This window comes from Lactuca virosa, chromosome 5 (genome assembly GCF_052849685.1).
Source record: "Lactuca virosa cultivar CGN04683 chromosome 5, Lactuca_virosa_CGN04683_v6, whole genome shotgun sequence".
Taxonomy (NCBI): domain Eukaryota; kingdom Viridiplantae; phylum Streptophyta; class Magnoliopsida; order Asterales; family Asteraceae; genus Lactuca; species Lactuca virosa.
The window spans coordinates 188057906-188080088 of NC_136430.1; the positions used below are offsets into that span (position 1 = coordinate 188057906).

A 22183-nucleotide genomic window follows, 5' to 3' on the forward strand; every position below is an offset into this window, starting at 1 on the left:
AACCTGTCAACCAGCAGCTGGAGTTTTATCTGCGGGACTTCAGCAATGTCAGGTGAGTTATCCTCACTATACTAAGGGGTCTAAGGAACCAAGGCCGGCCCATTGGATATGTTATCCTAGTAGTTGTATTACGTTGAGTATGAGTTGGTTATGAATGCTAGTTTGATATGCTAGAGGGTGGGTCTGTAGGACTACCTGTGATACTGATTGATTTCCTGTATGTGCATTATCTGTTACATGTTGATATGTTATGTGGGATGGGTTGAGGATGTACTGCTCCGTGCGGTAGCCAACAAACCCTAGAGTATTCCAGATATGAGCTGAGGGCCCGGTAGGCATTCCAGACTCATATTGAGGACTCGGGAGCATTCCAGATATGAGCTGAGGGCCCGGTAGGCATTCCAGACTCATACTAAGGACTCGGGAGCATTCCAGATACGAGCTGAGGGCCCGGTAGGCATTCCAAACTCGTACTGAGGGCTCGATGGTATTCCAGATACAAGCTGAGGGCCCGATAGGCATTCCAGACTCGTACTGAGGGCCCAGGGGTAATCCAGCTTGTAAAGCTGTGGACCCATTGCATGCTGTTCTGTTCAGTTTGTTATGATATGTCATTGTGTGACATGGTTATGTGGACTGTATGTGTATCGGTATTCTGGGGGTAACTCACTAAGCTTTCGGGCTTACAGTTTCAGTCTATTGTTTCAGGTGCATCAGGGGATCGTGGCAGGGCAAAGGCGTGATTGTACAACTCCTCACTTTTTATGACTATGTTTCTGGGATACTCTGATATTATACATTTTGAAAACAAGTTTGTAATAACTAATGGTTTTTGGGTTGTTTAAAAAGTTTTAAATTGGCTTGAATTTTTGGGTGTTACACATAATGTAACATGTTCAATCATTTATGACATTTACACTTGGTTATTAAAGCATATTTGGCAAAATCATGATTTTGTCCCCATTTTACGTATTACATAAGTAATTGTCTTTCCATTAGCATACATAAGCATTAGTCGTTACATCAATTTTACAAAAATCCTAATCTCAAATTTTATGAGTTTACATATATACCCATTTTACTTTTGATTTTTGGTATCCTAAACATACATCTTTTCTTGTGTGGAAATGGCGGTATATACAAAGTAATGGGCCACATTGCACTTCTGTTAAATGGAGTTATGTTATACTTGTAAGCATTCTGAAATATGTACGTCTTTAGAAATAAAGAAAAAACTCAATTCTTCTCATTAGTGTCATAATGCAAATCATATCCATTTGCTACCGAGTAGTTTGTAACCAAGCCTCTTAGTTTTTCTTTGTCTTCAAAACACATGCCACAGATAAGTTTCATTGTCTTCCAATCCATTGTGGGGTTATGTGAATGAAATTTTTAACTTGTTGATTTCCTTTAACATTGGTATTTGGAGTCAACACATGTACAAATGGATCCTCATAACTTGCCTTGGTTGTTATTTTCTCCTCATCGGTTCCATGTTCCATATTGAAATCACTAGGTAAAGCATCTTCTTCCTTATCATCTTCACATTAAAACTCGTCATCTTCCTCATTTTCTTCATACTTACGGTCATCATCATCATTATCATGTTAACCATCACACCCATAAAGTTCATCATGTCTGAAATCAATTTCATCGAGATGAATGGTTTCCTCTACAATCCAATCTAGAACTTCAAAATCATAATTGTCAATATACATACAAATTTGATCAGCATGAACATGTCCCTTAGTTTTATATTGTTTGAAATATATATATATATATATATATATATATATATATATATATATATATATATATATATATATATATATATATATATATATATATATATATCATATCAATAACTTCAAGCTTCTTATTAATGATCGATTTCCAATAGAGTAAAAAAAGATTTTTGACTCTGCAATTGGTCAACCCAAAAGGGTACTAAACTAGATATGGGTACTCCATTTCTTCGAAATCAACATCAGACACAGTTAACTTCAAATCGCGTTTGTACTTTAAGGTATTGATACAAAAAACCATTGTAGTTAACTTTAACATTCAACATATGTTTGCCATTAACAATAAATTGAAACTCATTAGTATAAAATTGAATCTAAAATGTGGTTGTTTTTTGAAAAACGTATACATGTAATATCACTTGTATCATTGATTTGCATAATTGTGTATTTTCATTATTCCAGTTAATGAGCTTGAGAAATACAAACACTACAGTTCAAAATCAAAGGGAATCTATGCCCGGTGTTTGTTTAAGGATACTTGCATACTTGGACTTTCACTTGGATATTTGTTCCTTAAGATACGAAGCAAAAATATATCGAACTATTACTCCCCGTTAGACCTTTAAAAAGCAGGAGTGGTTTATGTTAGATTAGGTTTCTAAGCCAATAACTAAGTTGGTATATACTTGAATTAAAAGCAAAGTTCTTTTGGGTTGCCCTCAAACCTAGTAATTGAATAGGATGACTTTTAAAAAGAGAGAGAGAAAGAGAGAGAGAGAGAGAGAGAGAGAGAGAGAGAGATACTAATTTATTAACTTATTATATGATTAATAAATAGTAATAAATGATTTATTAATATATTATGAGAACTAGGTGTGAGACTCATGTATTACATGGGTTAATTAAAAAAATTAAATATCAAAATGTAAACATTAAACATTTTTTAAAATTAAATTTTAAAATAGGAAAGGAAAAAACATATTTATTGCAATTTAAGATCATATTTATTACATTTAATACTTTACTTATATAGCTATATGTATTATGTGGATTTTGAATTTAAAAATTAAAAAAAACCTAGAAATTGACATGTGGATATTATTTATTTCAAAAATATTACAAAATAACAAGTGTCAAAACTCATGAGAGATTGACATGTGGCAAAATGGATTTTCATTTATTAGAGTAGATAATATATTAATTAGAAATAGTATTATTTAATTAAGAATTAATCAGAAATTAATTAGAATTAATTTTAGGATTAATTGGATTAATTAAAAGTGCAACGACTAAAGCTGTAATTGTTCGATAGTTGAACAAGAGTAGAATTCTAGAATAATCCTAGGTTGGCCGAAATTTAGAGGCTTCCTTAGGGTTTCTGGAATATTCCATATAGATAATATGGATAACTAGGAAACTAGATAATTCTGGATCTGAAACAATATTGTTATATTTCAAACTAAGATATTTAGGGTTTTCTTATCAGCTATAAATAGGGTCCCTATGCAACCCATTTTCAGCTACTCATTCCTTTAGAAGGATAGCTGAAAATTACCTTCCCTCTCCTCTCTCTTCAAGTTTCCTAGTTGCTAGAGTTTGGGTGTGAACCATCAGAGGCACGAACTTTCTGGTGCTTGCTTCCAAGAGCTTTTAAAGAAGGATTTCATTTGTTATTTACAAGAATAGTCAAAAGTTATGTAAACCCTAACTTATTTATGATTTTTTAAAATACTACAGTTTCCATATGGTTCTTTGACGTTCATAGATTATAGCATTCAATAGTGAAACATAGATCCAATTAGGTTGCAAATGAACTTAAGAGTGAATTTATTTTCCGCCACATGATTTTTGTAACCTATAAAACATTTCAGTTTAAATAAAGTTTTGTCTTTGTTATATGATATTTCCAATCCGATCAGTGTCAAAAGCCATGTATACCGTCATATCAGATTAATTAGTCCAAGTATACAACCAAGTGGGCCTGAGAAAGTCACGTTAGTAATTACAAGCTACACGGGGTCATAGTGACCATTTCAGAAAGAAATAAAAAGTTAGGTGGCATTTTAAACATAAACAAAGTTAAGTGGCAAAATGAGCACAAACCAAAAAATTAAATGATCAAATTGAACATTAACCCTTATAAACATTATGTTAATATTGATTAATTATATTTAATATATCTATATATATATATATATATATATATATATATATATATATATATATATATATATATATATATATATATATATAGGTTCAGGTTCATTTGAGACCATGCTAATTTTGTGAGACCGTGAGACCAAATCTAAAAATAATTTTAAAATGCAAAATAAAAGGAAAAATCCAAAAATTCTTTTTTTAGTTATTATTTTCGGAACATTAATTACCTAAAAAAAATTTTAAAAAATAAAAAAATTACTGTTTTTTTTTTTTAAATACGTGAAATATTCTAATAGAATATTACACTGTAGATATTCTAATGTGATTTTTAGAATGTTAGAATATTCTACTAGATTTGTCAGATATGTAGAATATTCTAATATTCTACTAGAATATGTAAAAAAAATGTATTTATTTTTTTATTTTTTTATTTTTTTTGGTATTTTTTTTTATTTTTTTTGGAAAATATAAATTTTGAAAATAATATTTGAAAAAAAAAATTTCGAAAATTTTCAATTATTTTGCATTTTAAAAATGTTTTTTTATGTACCAAATGAGTGGCTAGGATTGCGTCTCACTGTCTCACAAAATTAGGTCGTCTCACATGAACCTAACACTCTATATATATATATATATATATATATATATATATATATATATATATATATATATATATATATATATATATATATATATATATATATATATATATATATATATATATATGGGAAAAGTGAATATACCCTTAAGGGTATATAAGCTTAGATACTCATTCATTAAAACTATGTAGTTTTGATTAGTGATTAATATTCTGGAAAAAAAATAAATTAAAAAAAACGATTTCAATACGTGTTTCCTTATTCACGCTGTTTCCATACTCCATGAGATTGAACGAAAAAAAATACATTTGATCACAAAAACGATTTCTTTGAAATCGGAATTTCAAGTCATCATAATTCCCAAAAAAATGGTTTCTCTGAAATCGGAATTTCATGTAAGAAAAAAACGATTTCAATTTAATAAGTTAGAAAAAAAATGATTTCAATTCATAGAGAGTTGAGAAATCGATTTCAAACAGAAAAAACAAATCATAGAAATCGCGAGTCCCAGAAAAAAAAACGATAAATTGTGGCTGCACCATCCCAAGAAGTTTCTTTTCACAGGTGACATGTTACTTTTATTTGGTTTGCTATAACACTTTTCACAATTCACCAATTATTTCACTTTCAACTATTAATTTTCCATATGTTTTCTAGTTCTGATTGTTTATCATCTGAATTTTTATTTTATATGTTCTATTTTTATCCAAATTGCTTTTGTTTGATCAAATTTAGTTGAATTTATTGCTTTTGATATAATGAAAAAGTTAGGCTATCTCTAAAAAGTTACTGGCATGACATTAATATGGTCAAGTTCTCATTGTCTTTTACTTGTGGTTTTGTGCAGATCATGATGTTTGAAACCGAAGCAGCTGATAAGGCTATAGAACCGTATATAAATGAAAATGTTGACACAAATGATTTTATAGAAGCAACATTTGACTCTGAAGAACTTAACAATTTCGGAGTGAACATTGATGTTGACGAAGATGATGTTAATGATGAAAGGATACTGGGAAAGGTTTTTGATACACCCGATGATGCCTATACATTTTATAATGATTATTCATTTTCACATGGCTTTGGTATACGTAGAGATGACACAATTAAAAATCCTAAAACAAATGAGGCTTTTCGGAAGATATATGTATGCAACAAAGAAGGTTTCAAACGGATTGACAAAAATGATTCAAGTAACAATGAGAAAAAACGTCGCAGAGATGTTAGAACCGGATGTCAATCAAAGCTTCGAATAACAAGACAGGACGATGGGAAGTGGTTGGTGGATTCGTTTAATGACACACACAATCACGAATTGACCATGACACCTACGAAGGTGATGAAGCATCGATCTCATAGCAATTTCCACCGTTCAATAGAAGGTAAATCTCTTATGGTGCAATTTGGTCAAGCAGGGTTGAAACCTTCTCAGATTAAAAAGGTTGTTAATACAATGAAAACCTCAAATGTAGCTGATGTAACTTCAAAGCAATGTGCTGATGTCTTATCTGAGCATCGAAAACAACATAGAGGAAAGGAGTTCTATGGACTTATAAAACATTTTCAAGATAAAACATTAGTTGACAGTGACCAGTATTTTATCGTGGATTTGTCTGATGATGGGTATCCTAGAAATATCTTTTGGGCTGACGATAGATCAAGAGATGCCTATACAAAATTTAGAGATGTTGTTGTGTTTGATGACACTTATATGACTAACAAATTCAAGATGCCTTTTGCTTCCTTTACTGGGGTGAATCATCATGGGCAGTCGATACTTTTTGGTGGAGCATTGCTTGAAAACGAAAAGGAAGAGACATTTGAATGGTTATTTGAACATTTCCTCAAATGTATGTTTGGCAAGTATCCGAATGCAATTATTACTGATCAAGACAAAGCTATGGGCAATGCAATAAAAAAAGTGTTTCCAAAGACTCGACATCGTTTTTGTTCATGGCATATCAGGAAGCATGAAACTGAGCACCTTCGATCGTATGTTTCCCGTTACAGTGATTTTCAATAAACGCACAGAAAATGGGTAAATAGTGACACCATTGAACAATTTGAAGCAACATGGGAAGATATGCGTATTAAGTATGAATTGGAAAGCAATTGTTGGATTAGTGACATGTATAACAAACGTATACATTGGGCTAAACCCTTCTTGAAGGATATTTTCTTTGCCGGTATGACAACTGATGGGTTTTTTAGCATTCTAACACTCATATGGTGTACATGCAACCCTAGAAACCTTGGATCTATGTTTGACTATGATACATGCAAATAATTATTTTTCCAAGGTTCTTATCCTATCTAGCATGGCATGGGGAACTTGAATCAAATCAAGCTAGTAGAATTACTTACCTTGTAATTGTAGTTGATTGCTTGGAGTTTTAGAGCCTAGCACCAATAGTGTGGATGCCTCAAATGGAAATCACAAATCACCACAAACTTGGAACTTTGAGAGAATAGTAATCACCTTCTTGAAATCGGCCCTCTTACTTTACTCAACACAACTCGTGTGATTTCAAGAACCAAAGCCTCCTTTATATAGTGTGGTGGATTAGGGTTACATTCATGTAAACCCTAATACCCATGTCTTTTCATTTCCATGAGATCCATGGGTTAAAGCTCCATGGAGTATCCATGGATTTTCCATGCAAGCCTAGCCCATTCCAAATAAGCATTAGCCCACACTATATAAATACAAGAGCCCATATTTAATTAGTCATACTTTTGATCTCTAAATTAATTCTAGATTAATTATAGATCAATACTAATTAAATAATATGATTTTATATTAATATATTAGGACTTATAATATATTAATAAATCATAACTTATACTATTCTCAAACGATTATCCATAAATTGTTCGGGTGAAGTGCAACCCAAATGGACCATGCCGGGTCGGGTCAAGTACATACCAAATATAGTTATGGACTTAGACACTATATCCAACAGTCTCCCACTTGGATAAGTCTAATAACTATAGTTGCAAGTATGACTTCAGGAACCGATCAGCAATCGTAGCTCTTTAAACTCTGTTGAACTATGAAGCGTCATTTTAGATAAGTGATCATATAATCCTATGTTCTAGATATCAGCCGGACAAATACATGGAACATGGTCTTGCTTATTGTCCAGCATTTGTTTCCCGATTTCCGATTTGTTTGACATAGAACTTAACTGAACACATCAATTTAGTTCTGACCGGGCCCGGTACATAGGTCAAAACAAAATCATCGAGGGGCCCAGATATCGCTTCTAATCCTAGAAGGAACAGATAAACTTCGACTCATATGTTTGCTCTACTACTTGTTGAATTACACACAAAAGCACGGTTTATAACATCGAGTTACCAATGCGTTTTCGTTCAATCAATGCATAACCAACTCATAGGCAACAAATCATATCTCTAGGTTTGAAGACTTATATGATATTACCGTCTCACGATCACTCGAGATAAATTCTATGAAGTGATACAAGTGAGCGTGGGTTGAATCCAATACTCAGAACTTATGAGCACTCATGAGTGTTGTAGCCCCGCTTTGTCTAACATCTTAGACCTCTACAAGCCAACCCATGACAGTCTTGATTCATATCTGCTTCCAACATATGACCGACTGTGGAGAGTTTGAATAATATGATATAAACCATAACATAATTATTCTGGAAGTCAAAACATGCAAAAAAAACAAATAATAGTAAACGATTGACAAGAGAAAGCAACACTTGTTGGATAAGGTGTCTAAGTCCATAACTATTTCTGGTATGTACTTGACCCGACCCAGCATGGTCCATTTGGGTTGCATGGCACCATGCAATTGGATAAACTAAATGAGAGCAATAACACTTATGGTTTATTAATATATTATAAGTTCTAATATATTAATAATATTATTTAATTAGTTTGATCAAGAATTAATTTAGAATTAATTAAGTGATTAAAAGATAACTAATTAAATATATGGGTAGATTATGTAAATCTTCCATATCTTATATAGTGGGCTAAGAGGCTCCATGGATTATCAAGCTGGGTTCCACCCATAGGATGCTCCATGGATGCTCCATGGGAGTTACAAACCCATGGGTCATGGAAATGAAGAGTCATGACACATTAGGGTTTACATGGTGTAACCCTAGATGTGTCAACACTATATAAGAAACCCATTCTCCACCAAAATTGGCGACACTAAGAAACAAGAGGGCTAGAGCCGATTTTGCAAGTGTAAGATTCTCTCAAAGTTTACTCCTTTGCATTTGGTGTTGTGTGAATCATTTGAGGCATCACACTTGGGGTGCTAGGCTCACAAGGTTTCAAGGATCATAATCAACAACAAGGTAAGTTATTCTATATTTCATTCAAGTTAAAAATGTTCCCCATGTATGCTAGATAGGAATATAACCTTGTTGTTTTTTTTTTGTGTGTAAACAGCTTGAAAAAAAAATCGTTAAATTACAAGTTTTTTTTTAAGTGTAATTTTTGATTCTTGAAAGTGTTCATATTCATGTTCTTGAACTTATGAAGATTAGATGATCATAGGAATTGTTTGTAACCTTCATGGTAGTTTAATTCATGATCATAATGTGTTTTAATGGAGTCCATAACTTGTCCTCAAGTTATGGAAAACCAAAAGTCTCACTTTTATTAAAGCCATTAAAAGAACACAAGAGTTATAAAAATGAAGAGTCTTCATTTTTATTACTCAATTAATTCATAAGTTATAAGAAATGAAAAGTTTTGGAAGTTTACAAAACTTGCCCTCAAGTTTTGGAACATGTAAAGTCTTGATTAAAACTTTAGTTCCAACCCTTAGAATTTTAAAAGTTAAAATTCAACCCTTATACTTTATAATATTATAAGTTACTAATATATATTTGTATAACAACAAGTCGTCTTACCGCTAGTACGCCTCATTCACGAAGCCGGTCTATAAGGGGGGTATAAGGTTGTTGCCTATAAAATGGCAACTTAATGGGTGTCCACTCTCACCCACCGCTTCCTTGATCGGTGGAGGGTCGTTAGCCGAACGGGTAAGACAAGGACTTATAAATTCTCATTAAAAGTATGATGAATATTATAAAGTAACTAAGTGCTTTTATTAAATTCTCAATCTTAGTTACTTTAGGAAAATGTGAATAAGGTGCTAATCCATGAAATTACACTTTACACTTTGTTTAAGTCATTGGTGGAGCGTGTGTGGTTAACCGGCACACTAACTTGGACTTAACAAGGTAGGTAAAGGGTGACTTAAGGTTTACCATAGCATCGGTGGAGCGTGTGTGGTTTACCGGCACGTCGATTGAGTGATAAACCTTGAGGGTACCAAGTGATTTGCATGGTTACTTCACACCTCGTTTTGTGATCCTCGGTATCCCAGTCACAAAACTTGGAGGGCACACTCGAGATTGAAACATGCCTTTGAAAAGTTCATTGAATCTCAAAAGAATCTAGGAATTTCTAAGAACCAATTAAAAACCTAATATTTATATTTCGTTTTTCATGGTGGAAATTGGTGAATCGTCATTCACCTACCTTTCAAATATGTTATAGCTTGGGTTACGGCATACCTCTTCTAAGTTATAATATATTGTGATTGGATCCTAGCCTTAATATTACATTTGGGTGTTTTATTAAGGACTCTCTTAATATCTAACTAATCTTGTTCTCTTCTTTCAGATGTCTTCAAACAATGCTGCTTCTGGCTCTAATCCTAATGGCTCCTTTACCCTTATGAACTTGTGTGGGAAAGTCACTTTTGATGGATCCAACTTCAATGAATGGATCAGAAACATCAGGATGATTACCCGCTACGAGGACAAAGAATATGTCCTTGACAAGGAGCTTAAGGAGATTGATGAGACCACTGCAACTCCCCAGGAGATCGCTGACTTCCGGGCACATGAAAGGGATGCTACAAAAGTGGCATGCATCATGTTGGCCACCATGACAGCGGAACTCCAAAAGTCCTATGAGGACTTCTACCCTTTTGAAATGCACCAAGATCTGATGGAAAGATACCATCAAAGTGCACGACAAGAGAGGTATGAAATCATATGCTCTATCATAACAACCATGATGAAGGACGGGGAATCCGTCACGAGCCACATGCAGAAAATGCAAAGGTATGAGGATCGGTTGCTGAAGCTTAATGTGAACTTCCCTGAGGAGCTTGCAATAGATATCATTTTGCACTCCTTACCATCATGCTATGATCAATTCCGCATGACATATCACATGAATAAGGAAGAGGTCACACTCAGCAAACTTCAGGGACTCCTCAAGACCGCAGAAACAGGTCTTAAGGGTAAGTCGGTTGTTAACACTCCTACTCCAAACTCCGCCCCGGTTTTGGCAATCGGGAAAGGTAGAGGGAAGAAGAGGAAGAGCTCTTCGAAGGGTACCAAGGCTAGGACCCTTGATGGCTCTTCTTCAAGTGGAACCAAGAAAGGTTTTGTCACTCCTTCTTCTGACCCTAAAGAGGCTGAATGCTTCTATTGCCATGAAAAGTCACATTGGAAGCGTAACTGCCCAAAGTACCAGCAAGATGTGAAGGATGGGAAAGTTAAACCCAACCATGCAGGTATTTACACTATCTTATCTAATAACTAACCCCATTCTAACTCTTGGGTCCTTGATACCGGTTGTGGTATTCATATATGTTCTGATTTGCAGGGACTAAGAAGAAGTGAGAATGTGGAGCATGGAAGAATAAACTTAATCATGGGGAATAGGAAAGCTTTACCTATCACCAAGATTGGAGTTTATACTTTATCGCTAAGTAGTGGGTTTAGTTTAGATTTGAATAAATGTTGTTATTCGCCAGAAATGGCAAGAAATATTATTTCCTTTCATGCATTGTATAAACAAGGTTTCACCTTTTCATTTGATAATGAAGTTGGTTCGATTAATGCTTTCTTTAATAATGTTCTTTATTTTAAAGCATTACCTTGTGATGGTTTGTATGAAACTGTATATGTGGTTGATAACTTAGGAAATAATGTATTGTGTATTGATTCTGTTAATGATAATAACTTGGATAAAGCATCATTATGGCATTGTCGTCTTGGACATATAAGCAAGAAACGCATAGGCCAACTCCAAAAGGATGGAGTATTGGAGTCATTTGACCTAAAGTCAGATGATAGTTGCGAATCATGCTTACTTGGAAAAATGACAAAGTCACCCTTCACAGGTTCTTGTGAGAGGGGTGAAGGTTTGTTGGATCTTATACACACGAATGTGTGTGGGCCCTTCAAACATGCCACAAGGGATGCTAATCGTTATTATTTGACTTTTACTGATGATTACAGTAGATATGGATATGTCTACTTAATAAAGCATAAGTCAGAGACTTTTGAGAGGTTTAAAGAGTTTAAACAGGAAGTCGAGAATCAATTGGGCAGGAACATTAAGATGCTTCGATCCGATCGAGGTGGTGAGTATCTTAGTTCAGAGTTCCTCGACTATCTTAGGGAATGTGGGATTGTCTCACAATTGACACCTCCCAGGACACCGCAATTGAATGGTGTAGCTGAGAGGCGTAATCGAACCTTGTTGGATATGGTTCGTTCCATGATGAGTCGAGCTTCGCTACCAATCTCATTTTGGGGGTATGCCTTAGAGACTGCCGCCCATATCCTTAATCTAGTTCCCACAAAGAAAGTTGCCAAAACTCCTCATGAGATGTGGACTGGTAAAGTACCCAAACTAGACCACATTAAGATTTGGGGTTGCGAGGCTTTCGTGAGACGCGAGACTCATGATAAGCTCGAACCTCAAAGTGAGAGGTGTATTTTCATCGGCTACCCACAGAAATCCTTTGGTTACCTCTTCTACAGACCTAGTGAGAATGTGGTCTTTGTAGCTAGGAGGGCTTTCTTTCGAGAGAGAGAGAGAGTTCATAAGCCAAGGAGACAGTGGGAGGCAAGTTGACCTTGAAGAAATTCAAGAGTCAAGTGGTGAAGGAACTTCAAACCCTAGCACTCAACTTGAGGATGAAGCTTCTGTTGAACCAATTGACAAGTCTGTACCTCTGAGGCGTTCCACAAGGGTTAGGAATGCACCTGAGCATTACTATGGATTCCATATTACTGCGGAAGGTGATACACTTATCAGTGATGAGACACTGATAGGTCTGGATGAACCTAACAGTTATGCGGAAGCCATGGCAGGCCCTGAGTCAGCCAAGTGGAAAGAGGCAATGGACAGCGAGATACAGTCCATGTATGACAATCAAGTTTGGAACTTGGTTGAGAATGTACCAGGTCGTAAGACTGTAGGGTGCAAATGGATCTTCAAGAAGAAGACCGACATGGATGGTAATGTACACACTTATAAGGCACGACTGGTTGCAAATGTTGGGTTATGAGCATTCTAACACTCCTAAGTGTATATGCAACCCTAAATACCTTGGATCTATGTTTTCTCTATTATACATACAATTATGAACATCCAAGGTATTATCCTAATCTAGCATACAAAATAATAAATATAACAAGATAGAATACATACCTCTTTGATGTAGAATGTCTTCATGAAGCTTGAGTGCCTAGTGCCCCAAGTGTGACACCTCAAATGGTTCACACAACACCAAATACACTTGGAATAACTTGAGAGAAACTTGAACACTCCTTGAAATCGTCTAGCCCTCACACTCACACATTAGTGCACGATTTCTTGAGCCATGGGATTCTTTTATATGGTGGCTATTAGGGTTACACCATGTAACTCATAACTTTACCCATTCCTTATGCTCCATGGATTTTAACCTCCATGGAGTATCCATGGGTCACCCCATGGACTTAGTCCAACATAAGGAATCTTGGATCACAAGCCCACATATATAAGAATGAATGATTTACACAATCAACCCATATATTTAATTAGTCTCCTTTTGATCACTTAATTAATTCCAAATTAATTCTTGATCAATGCTAATTAAATAACCTTATTAATATATTAGAACTTATAATATATTAACCAACCTTAAGTGTTATTTCTCTCATTATAGTCTATCCAAATGCATGATGCCATGCAACCCAAATGGACCATGCCGGGTCGGGTCAAGTCTTACCAATTATAGTTATGGACTTAGACATTAATCCAACAGCAAAGGGTTTCTCACAAACTCCGGGAGTTGATTATGATGAGACCTTTTCTCCAGTGGCCAAGATTAAGTCTATTAGGGTTCTGTTAGCCATAGCCGCATTTCATGACTATGAAATATGGCAAATGGATGTCAAAACCGCTTTCCTTAATGGAAAGTTGGCTGAGGATGTTTACATGAGTCAGCCAGAGGGTTTTGTCAACACAGAGTACCCTAATAGAGTGTGTAAGCTTGAGAAATCCATTTATGGGTTAAAGCAAGCACCTCGCAGATGGAATCTTTGCTTTGATGAGAAAGTCAAGGAATTTGGCTTTTCTAGGAGTGAAGATGAATCTTGTGTATATGTCAAGGCTAGTGGGAGTATAGTTAGCTTTTTGGTATTGTATGTGGATGACATACTACTCATAGGAAATGACATCCCAACTCTGCAGGAAGTTAAGTCCTGGCTTGGGAAGTGTTTCTCTATGAAGGACCTAGGAGAAGCTGCCTATATTCTAGGGATAAGGATCTTGAGAGACCGGAGTAAAAGACTAATTGGACTTAGTCAGAGTACCTACTTGGATAAGGTGCTGAAGAGATTCGGCATGAAGGACTCCAAGAAAGGAGAGTTACCCATCCAGAGTAACGCCAGATTGAGTAAGACACAAAGCCCTAGTACTGAGGCTGAGATAGCAGAAATGAGTCGAATACCTTATGCTTCGGCTGTAGGATCGATCATGTATGCTATGACGTGTACTCGACCTGATGTAGCCTTTTCTTTGAGCATGGTTAGCAGGTATCAGGGGAACCCTGGCAAGGCACACTGGACTGCGGTAAAGAATATCCTCAAGTACCTACGGAGGACTAAGGACTGGGTCCTTACCCTCGGTGGGAGTGAAGACTTGAGAGTTGTAGGGTATAGTGATGCTAGCTTTCAGACTGATAGGGATAATTTCCGCTCTCAGTCAGGCTGGGTCTTTACCTTAAATGGAGGAGCAATTTCTTGGAAGAGTTCCAAGCAAGAGACAGTGGCTGATTCAACTTGCGAATCAGAGTATATAGCAGCTAGCGAGGCAGCAAAGGAGGCGATATGGCTGAAGAACTTCATTGGAGACCTTGGAGTTGTACCAGCTATTAAAGAGCCAATGGAAATTTTCTGTGATAGTGAAAGTGCAGTTGCCTTAGCCAAGGAACCAAGGGATCACGGGAGATCCAGACACATCGACAGAAAATACCATTTCATCAGACATCGAATAGAAGAAGGACTCCTCGTGGCAAAGAGGGTATCATCGGATGAGAATCCAGCAGATCCCCTCACGAAGGGACTGACTCGGGTTAAGCATCTCCAGCATGCTCGGAGCATAGGGCTGAAGGATGATATTAGATTTAGTAGTTAGATAACCTTGAAATTTGTAAAGTGTAATTGACATTAGATGATGAATAAAAGGTGTTTTATTTATGAGTAAAGTGTTGCTATCTCTTGTCGATCGTTTACTGTATTTCTTTTGCATGTTTTGACTTCCAAAATAATTATGTTTGGTATATCATATTATTCGAACCTCCACAGTCGGTCATATGTCGGAAGTAGGTATGAATCAAGACTGTCATGATTGGTTGCAGAGGTGTAAGTTGTTGGACATGGCTACAACACTCATGAGTGCTCATAAGTTCTGAGCATTGGACTCAACCCACGCTCACTGGAATCACTTCATGGAATTTATCTCGAGTGATCGTGAGACGGTAATATCATATAAGTCTTCAAACCTAGAGATATGATTTGTTACTTATGAGTTGGTTATGCATTGATTGTATGTTAACGCATTGGTAACTCGATGTTATAAAACGTGCTTTTGTGTATAATTCAATGAGTGGTAGAACAAACATATGAGTCGAAGTTTATCTGTTCCTTCTTGGATTAGAAGCTGATATCTGGGCCCCTCGATGATTTTGTTTTGACCTATGTACCGGGCCCGGTCAGAACTAAGTTGATGTGTTCAATTAAGTTCTTTGTCAAACAAATCGGAAATCGGGAAACAAACTGTTGGACAATAAGTAAGACATTGTTCCATGTATTTGTCCGGCTGATATCTAGAACAGAGGATTATATGATCACTTATCTTAAATGGCGTATCATCATCTTCTCAGTTCCGAGAGACCTTGAAAGAGCTACGATTGCCGATCGGTTCCTGAAGTATTGCAGTTATAGTTATTAGACTTATCCAAGTGGGAGACTGTTGGATAAGGTGTCTAAGTCCATAACTATTTCTGGTATGTACTTGACCCGACCCGGCATGGTCCATTTGGGTTGCATGGCACCATGCAATTGGATAAACTAAATGATAGAAATAACACTTATGGTTTATTAATATATTATAAGTTCTAATATATTAATAATATTATTTAATTAGTTTGATCAAGAATTAATTTAGAATTAATTAAGTGATCAAAAGATAACTAATTAAATATATGGGTAGATTATGTAAATCTTCCATATCTTATATAGTGGGCTAAGAGGCTCCATGGATTATCAAGTTGGGTTCCACCCATAGGATGCTCCATGGATGCTCCATGGGAGTTACAAACCCATGGGTCATGGAAATGAAGAGTCATGACACATTAGGGTTTACATGGTGTAACCCTAGATGTGTCAACACTATATAAGAAACCCATTCTCCACCAAAATTGGCGACACTAAGAAACAAGAGGGCTAGAGCCGATTTTGCAAGTGTAAGATTCTCTCAAAGTTTACTCCTTTGCATTTGGTGTTGTGTGAAGCATTTGAGGCATCACACTTGGGGTGCTAGGCTCACAAGGTTTCAAGGATCATAATCAACAACAAGGTAAGTTATTCTATCTTTCATTCAAGTTAAAAATGTTCCCCATGTATGCTAGATAGGAATATAACCTTGGAATTCAACTTTGCATGATTATTAGACAAACATAGATCCGAGGTTATTAGGGTTGCATGTACACTTAGGAAGTGTTAGAATGCTCAAAACCCATCAACACTTTACTCATAAATAACAGCTTTTATTTATCATCAAATGTCAATTACATTTTACAAATTTCAATATTATCTAACTACTAAAACTAATATCATCCTTCAGCCCTATGCTCCGAGCATGCTGGAGATGCTTAGCCCTAGTCAGTCCCTTCGTGAGGGGATCTGCTGGGTTCTCATCTGATGATACCCTCTTTGCCACGAGGATTCCTTCTTCTATTCGATGTCTAATGAAGTGATATTTTCTGTCAATGTGTCTGGATCTCCCATGATCTCTTGGTTCCTTGGCTAAGGCAACCGCACTATTGCTGTCACAGAAAATCTCCATTGGCTCCTTTATAGCTGGTACAACTCCAAGGTCTCCGATGAAGTTCTTTAGCCATATAGCCTCCTTTGCTGCCTCGCTTGCTGCTATATACTCTGATTCACAAGTGGAATCAGCCACTGTCTCCTGCTTGGAACTTTTCCAAGTAATTGCCCCTCCGTTTAGAGTAAAGACCCAGCCCGACTGAGAGCGGAAATTATCCCTGTCAGTCTGAAAGCTAGCATCACTGTACCCTACAACTCTCAAGTCCTCACTGCCACCGAGGGTAAGGACCCAGTCCTTAGTCCTCCGTAGGTACTTGAGGATATTCTTTACCGCAGTCCAGTGTGCCTTGCCAGGGTTCCCCTGATACCTGCTAACCATGCTCAAAGCAAAGGCTACATCAGGTCGAGTACAAGTCATAGCATACATGATCGATCCTACAGCTGAAGCATAAGGTATTCGACTCATTTCTGTTATCTCAGCCTCAATACTAGGGCTTTGTGTCTTACTCAATCTGGCGTTACTCTGGATGGGTAACTCTCCTTTCTTGGAGTTATGCATGTTGAACCTTTTCAACACTTTGTCCACATAGGTGCTTTGCCTAAGTCCAATTAGTCTTTTACTCCTCTTTCTCAAAATCCTTATCCCTAGGATATAGGCAGCTTCTCCAAGGTCCTTCATAGCGAAACACTTCTCAAGCCAGGACTTTACTTCCTGCAGGGTTGGGATGTCATTTCCTATGAGTAGTATGTCATCCACATACAGTACCAAAACGCTGACTATACTCCCACTAGCCTTGATATAGACACAAGATTCATCTTCACTCCTTGAAAAGCCAAATTCTTTGATTTTCTCATCAAAGCAAAGATTCCATCTGCGAGGTGCCTGTTTTAATCCATAAATGGATTTCTCAAGCTTACACACTCTACTGGGGTACTCTGTACTGACAAAACCCTCTGGCTGAACCATGTAAACATCTTCAGCCAACTTTCCATTAAGGAAAGCGGTTTTGACATCCATTTGCCATATTTCATAATCATGAAATGCAGCAATGGCTAACAGAACCCTAATAGACTTAATCTTGGCCACTGGTGAAAAGGTCTCATCATAATCAACTCCTGGAGTTTGAGAATAACCCTTTGCAACCAGTCGTGCCTTATAAGTGTGTACATTACCATCCATGTCGGTCTTCTTCTTGAAGATCCATTTGCACCCAACTATCTTACGATCAGGTACATTGTCAACCAAGTTCCAAACTTGATTGTCATACATGGACTGTATCTCGCTATCCATAGCCTCTTTCCATTTAGCAGCCTCAGGGCCTGCCATGGCTTCCGTATAGCTGTTAGGCTCATCCAGATTTACCAGTGTGTTATCACTGATAAGTGTCTCACCTTCTGCAGTAATATGAAAACCATAATAATGCTCATGTGCATTCCTAACTCTGGTGGAACGCCTCAGAGGTATAGATTCTTCAGTCGGCTCAACAGGAGTTTCCTCCTCAGGTTGAGGGCTAGGGTTTGAGGTTCCTTCACCACTTGACTCTTGAATTTCCTCAAGGTCAATTTGCCTCCCACTATCTCCTTGGCTCATGAATTCTCTCTCTCGAAAGAATCCTCTTCTTGCTACAAAGACCACATTATCACTGGGTCTGTAGAAGATGTAACCAAAGGATTTATGTGGGTAGCCGATGAAAATACACCTTTCGCTTCGGGGTTCGAGCTTATCGTGAGTCTCGCGTCTCACGAAAGCCTCGCAACCCCAAATCTTGATGTGGTCTAGATTGGGAACTTTTCCAGTCCACACCTCGTGATGTGTTTTGGCAACCTTCTTTGTAGGGACTAGATTAAGGATACGGGCGGTAGTCTCTAAGGCATACCCCCAAAATGAGATTGGTAGCGAAGCTCGACTCATCATGGAACGAACCATGTCCAACAAGGTCCGATTGCGCCTCTCAGCTACACCATTCAACTGTGGTGTCCTAGGAGGTGTCAATTGTGAGACAATCCCACATTCCTTAAGAAAGTCAAGGAACTCAGTACTAAGATACTCACCACCATGATCGGATCGAAGCATCTTAATGTTCCTGCCCAACTGATTCTCCACTTCTTGCTTAAACTCTTTGAATTTCTCAAAGGTTTCTGACTTATGCTTGATTAGGTAGACATATCCATATCTACTAAAATCATCAGTAAAAGTCACATAAAACCGATTAGCATCTCTTGTGGCGATTCTGAAGGGTCCACACACATCCGTGTGTATGAGGTCCAACAAACCTTCACCCTTAGCACAAGTGCCAGTAAAAGGTGACTTTGTCATTTTACCAAGCAAACAAGATTCACAACTATCATCTGACTTTAGGTCAAATGACTCCAAGACTCCATCCTTTTGGAGTTGGCCTATGCGTTTCTTGCTTACATGTCTAAGACGACAATGCCATAAGGATGCTTTATCTAAGCTAGTGGAAGAGTTAATACACAATACATTATTTCCTAGATTATCTACAACAGATACAGTTTCATACACGCCATCACAAGGTAATGCTTTAAAATAAAGAACATTATTAAAGAAAGCATCAACACTACCATTATTATTATCAAAATAAAAGGTAAAACCTTGTTTATACAATGCATGAAAGGAAATAACATTTCTTGCCATTTCTGGAGAATAATAACATTTATTCAAATCTAATGTAAACCCACTATTTAGCACTAAGGAATAAACTCCTATCTTGGTGACAGGTGAAGCTTTCCTGTTTCCCATGATCAAGTTTATCTTTCCCTGCTCCACATTCTCACTTCTTTTTAGTCCCTGCAAATCACAACATATGTGAATACCACAACCTGTATCAAGGACCCAAGACTTAGAATGAGGTGAGTTATTAGACAATATAGTGTATATACCTGCATGGTTGGGTTTTACTTTCCCATCCTTCAAATCTTGCTGGTACTTTGGGCAGTTTCGCTTCCAGTGCGACTTTTCATGGCAATAGAAGCATTCAGCCTCATTAGGGTTAGCAGAAGGAGTGACAAAACCTTTCTTGGTTTTGCTTGAAGAGGAGCCTTCAAGGGTCTTACCCTTGGTACCCTTAGAAGGGTTCTTTCTCTTCTTCCCTTTGCCATGCCCGATTGCCAAGACATGGGCCGCAGTTGGAGTAGGAGTAGGAGTAGTAACAACCGACTTACCCTTTAGACCACTTTCAGCGGTCTTCAAGAGTCCTTGAAGTTTGCTGACGGTGACTTCTTCCTTGTTCATGTGATATGTCATGCGGAATTGATCATAACACGATGGCAAGGAGTGCAAAATGATGTCTATTGCTAACTCCTCAGGGAAGTTCACATTCAGCTTCAGTAAACGGTCCACATACCTTTGCATTTTCTGCATGTGGCCCGTGATGGGTTCACCATCCTTCATTCGGGTTGTTATCATGGAGGAGATTATTTCATATCGCTCTTGACGAGCACTTTGATGGTAGCGGTCCATCAAGTCCTGGTGCATCTCAAAAGTATAATAGTCCTCATAGGACTTTTGGAGCTCGGCTGTCATGGTGGCCATCATGATGCATGCCACTTTTGTAGCATCTCTTTCATGTACCTCATATTCAGCAAACTCTTCAGGAGTAGCAGTTGGCTCGGGTACCTTCAGCTCCTTGTCGAGAACATATTCTTTGTTCTCATACCGAGTGACCATCCTGATGTTTCTGATCCAATCTGTAAAGTTGGACCCATCAAAGATGACTCTCCCACAAAGATTCATGAGAGAGAAGGAGCTAGTAGGGTTTGAGCCAGAAGCATTGTTATTGGAAGACATCTGAAAAGAAGAGGGAATAGATTAGATTAGATATAGAGATAGTCCTTAACAAAACACCCAAACGTAATATTAAGGCTAGGACCCAACACAATATTTTATAACTTAGAAGAGGGATGCCGTAATCTAAGCTATAAGATATTTGAAGGTAGGTGAATGACGATTCACCAATTTCCACCATGAAAAACGAAATATTTAATTAGGTTTTAATTGGTTTAGAAACTCCTAGATTCTTTGAGATTCATTGAACTTTCTTCAATGGCATGTTTCAATCTCGAGTGTGCCCTTCAAGTTTTGTGACTGGGATGCCGAGGATCACAAAACAAGGTGTGAAGTAACCATGCAAATTACTTGGTACCCTTAATGTATTACCCCTCAATCGATGTGTCGGTTAACCACACACGCTCCATCGATACTATGATAAACATTAAGTCACCCTTTACCTACCTTGTTAAGTTCAAGTTAGTGTGCCGGTTAACCACACACGCTCCACTAACGACTTAAACAAAGTGTAAAGTGTAATTTCATGGATTAACACCTTATTCACATTTTCCTAAAATAACTAAGATTGAGAATTCAATAAAGTTTAGTTACTTTAGTATTATCATTATACTTTTAATGAGAATTTATAAATCCTTGTCCTACACGTTCGGCTAACGACCCTCCACCGATCAAGGAAGCAGTGGGTGAGAGTGGACACCCATTAAGTTGTCATTTTATAGGCAACAACCTTATACCCCCCTTATAGACCGGCTTCGTGAATGAGGCGTACTAGCGGTAAGACGACTTGATCTTATATATATATATATATATATATATATATATATATATATATATATATATATTATTAACTTATAATATTATAAAGTATAAGGGTTGAATTTTAACTTTTAAAATTCTAGGGGTTGGAACTAAAGTTTTTAATATGACTTTACATGTTCCAAAACTTGAGGGCAAGTTTTGTAAACTTTCAAAACTTTTCATTTCTCATAACTTATGAGTTAATGGTTATTAAAAATGAAGACTCTTCATTTTTTGTAACCTATGTGTTCTTTTAATGGTTATTTATAAATGTGACTTTTGGTTATCCATAACTTAAGAACTAGTTATGGACTCCATTAAAACACATAAAGATCAAGAATTAATCTAATCAATTATTAGCACATAATTTCTATGATCTTCTAAACTCATATGTTTATGAATGTTCATATCAAAAATTTCAAGAATTGTAAGTACATATACAAAACTTGAAATTTTGATACGAGCTTTTGAACAAAACTTCGATTTTCAAGTTTTTTTTTTTTTTTGCATCAAGTATCAAATAAACAAACCTGGCTCTGATACCACTGATGGGTTTTTGAGCATTCTAACACTCCTATGGTGTACATGCAACCCTAGAAACCTTGGATCTATGTTTGACTATGATACATGCAAATAATTATTTTTCCAAGGTTCTTATCCTATCTAGCATGG

At 36.7% G+C, this 22183-nt stretch overlaps 1 protein-coding gene across 1 annotated transcript; it reads left to right on the forward strand.

The window, feature by feature from the left end:
* Positions 1 to 5309: 5309 nt before the first annotated feature.
* Positions 5310 to 6527, forward strand: LOC145112155 (protein FAR1-RELATED SEQUENCE 5-like). The gene has a single exon (XM_079048365.1). It carries the CDS (start codon positions 5310 to 5312, stop codon positions 6525 to 6527), a length of 1218 nt encoding a protein of 405 aa, XP_078904491.1.
* Positions 6528 to 22183: the final 15656 nt, after the last annotated feature.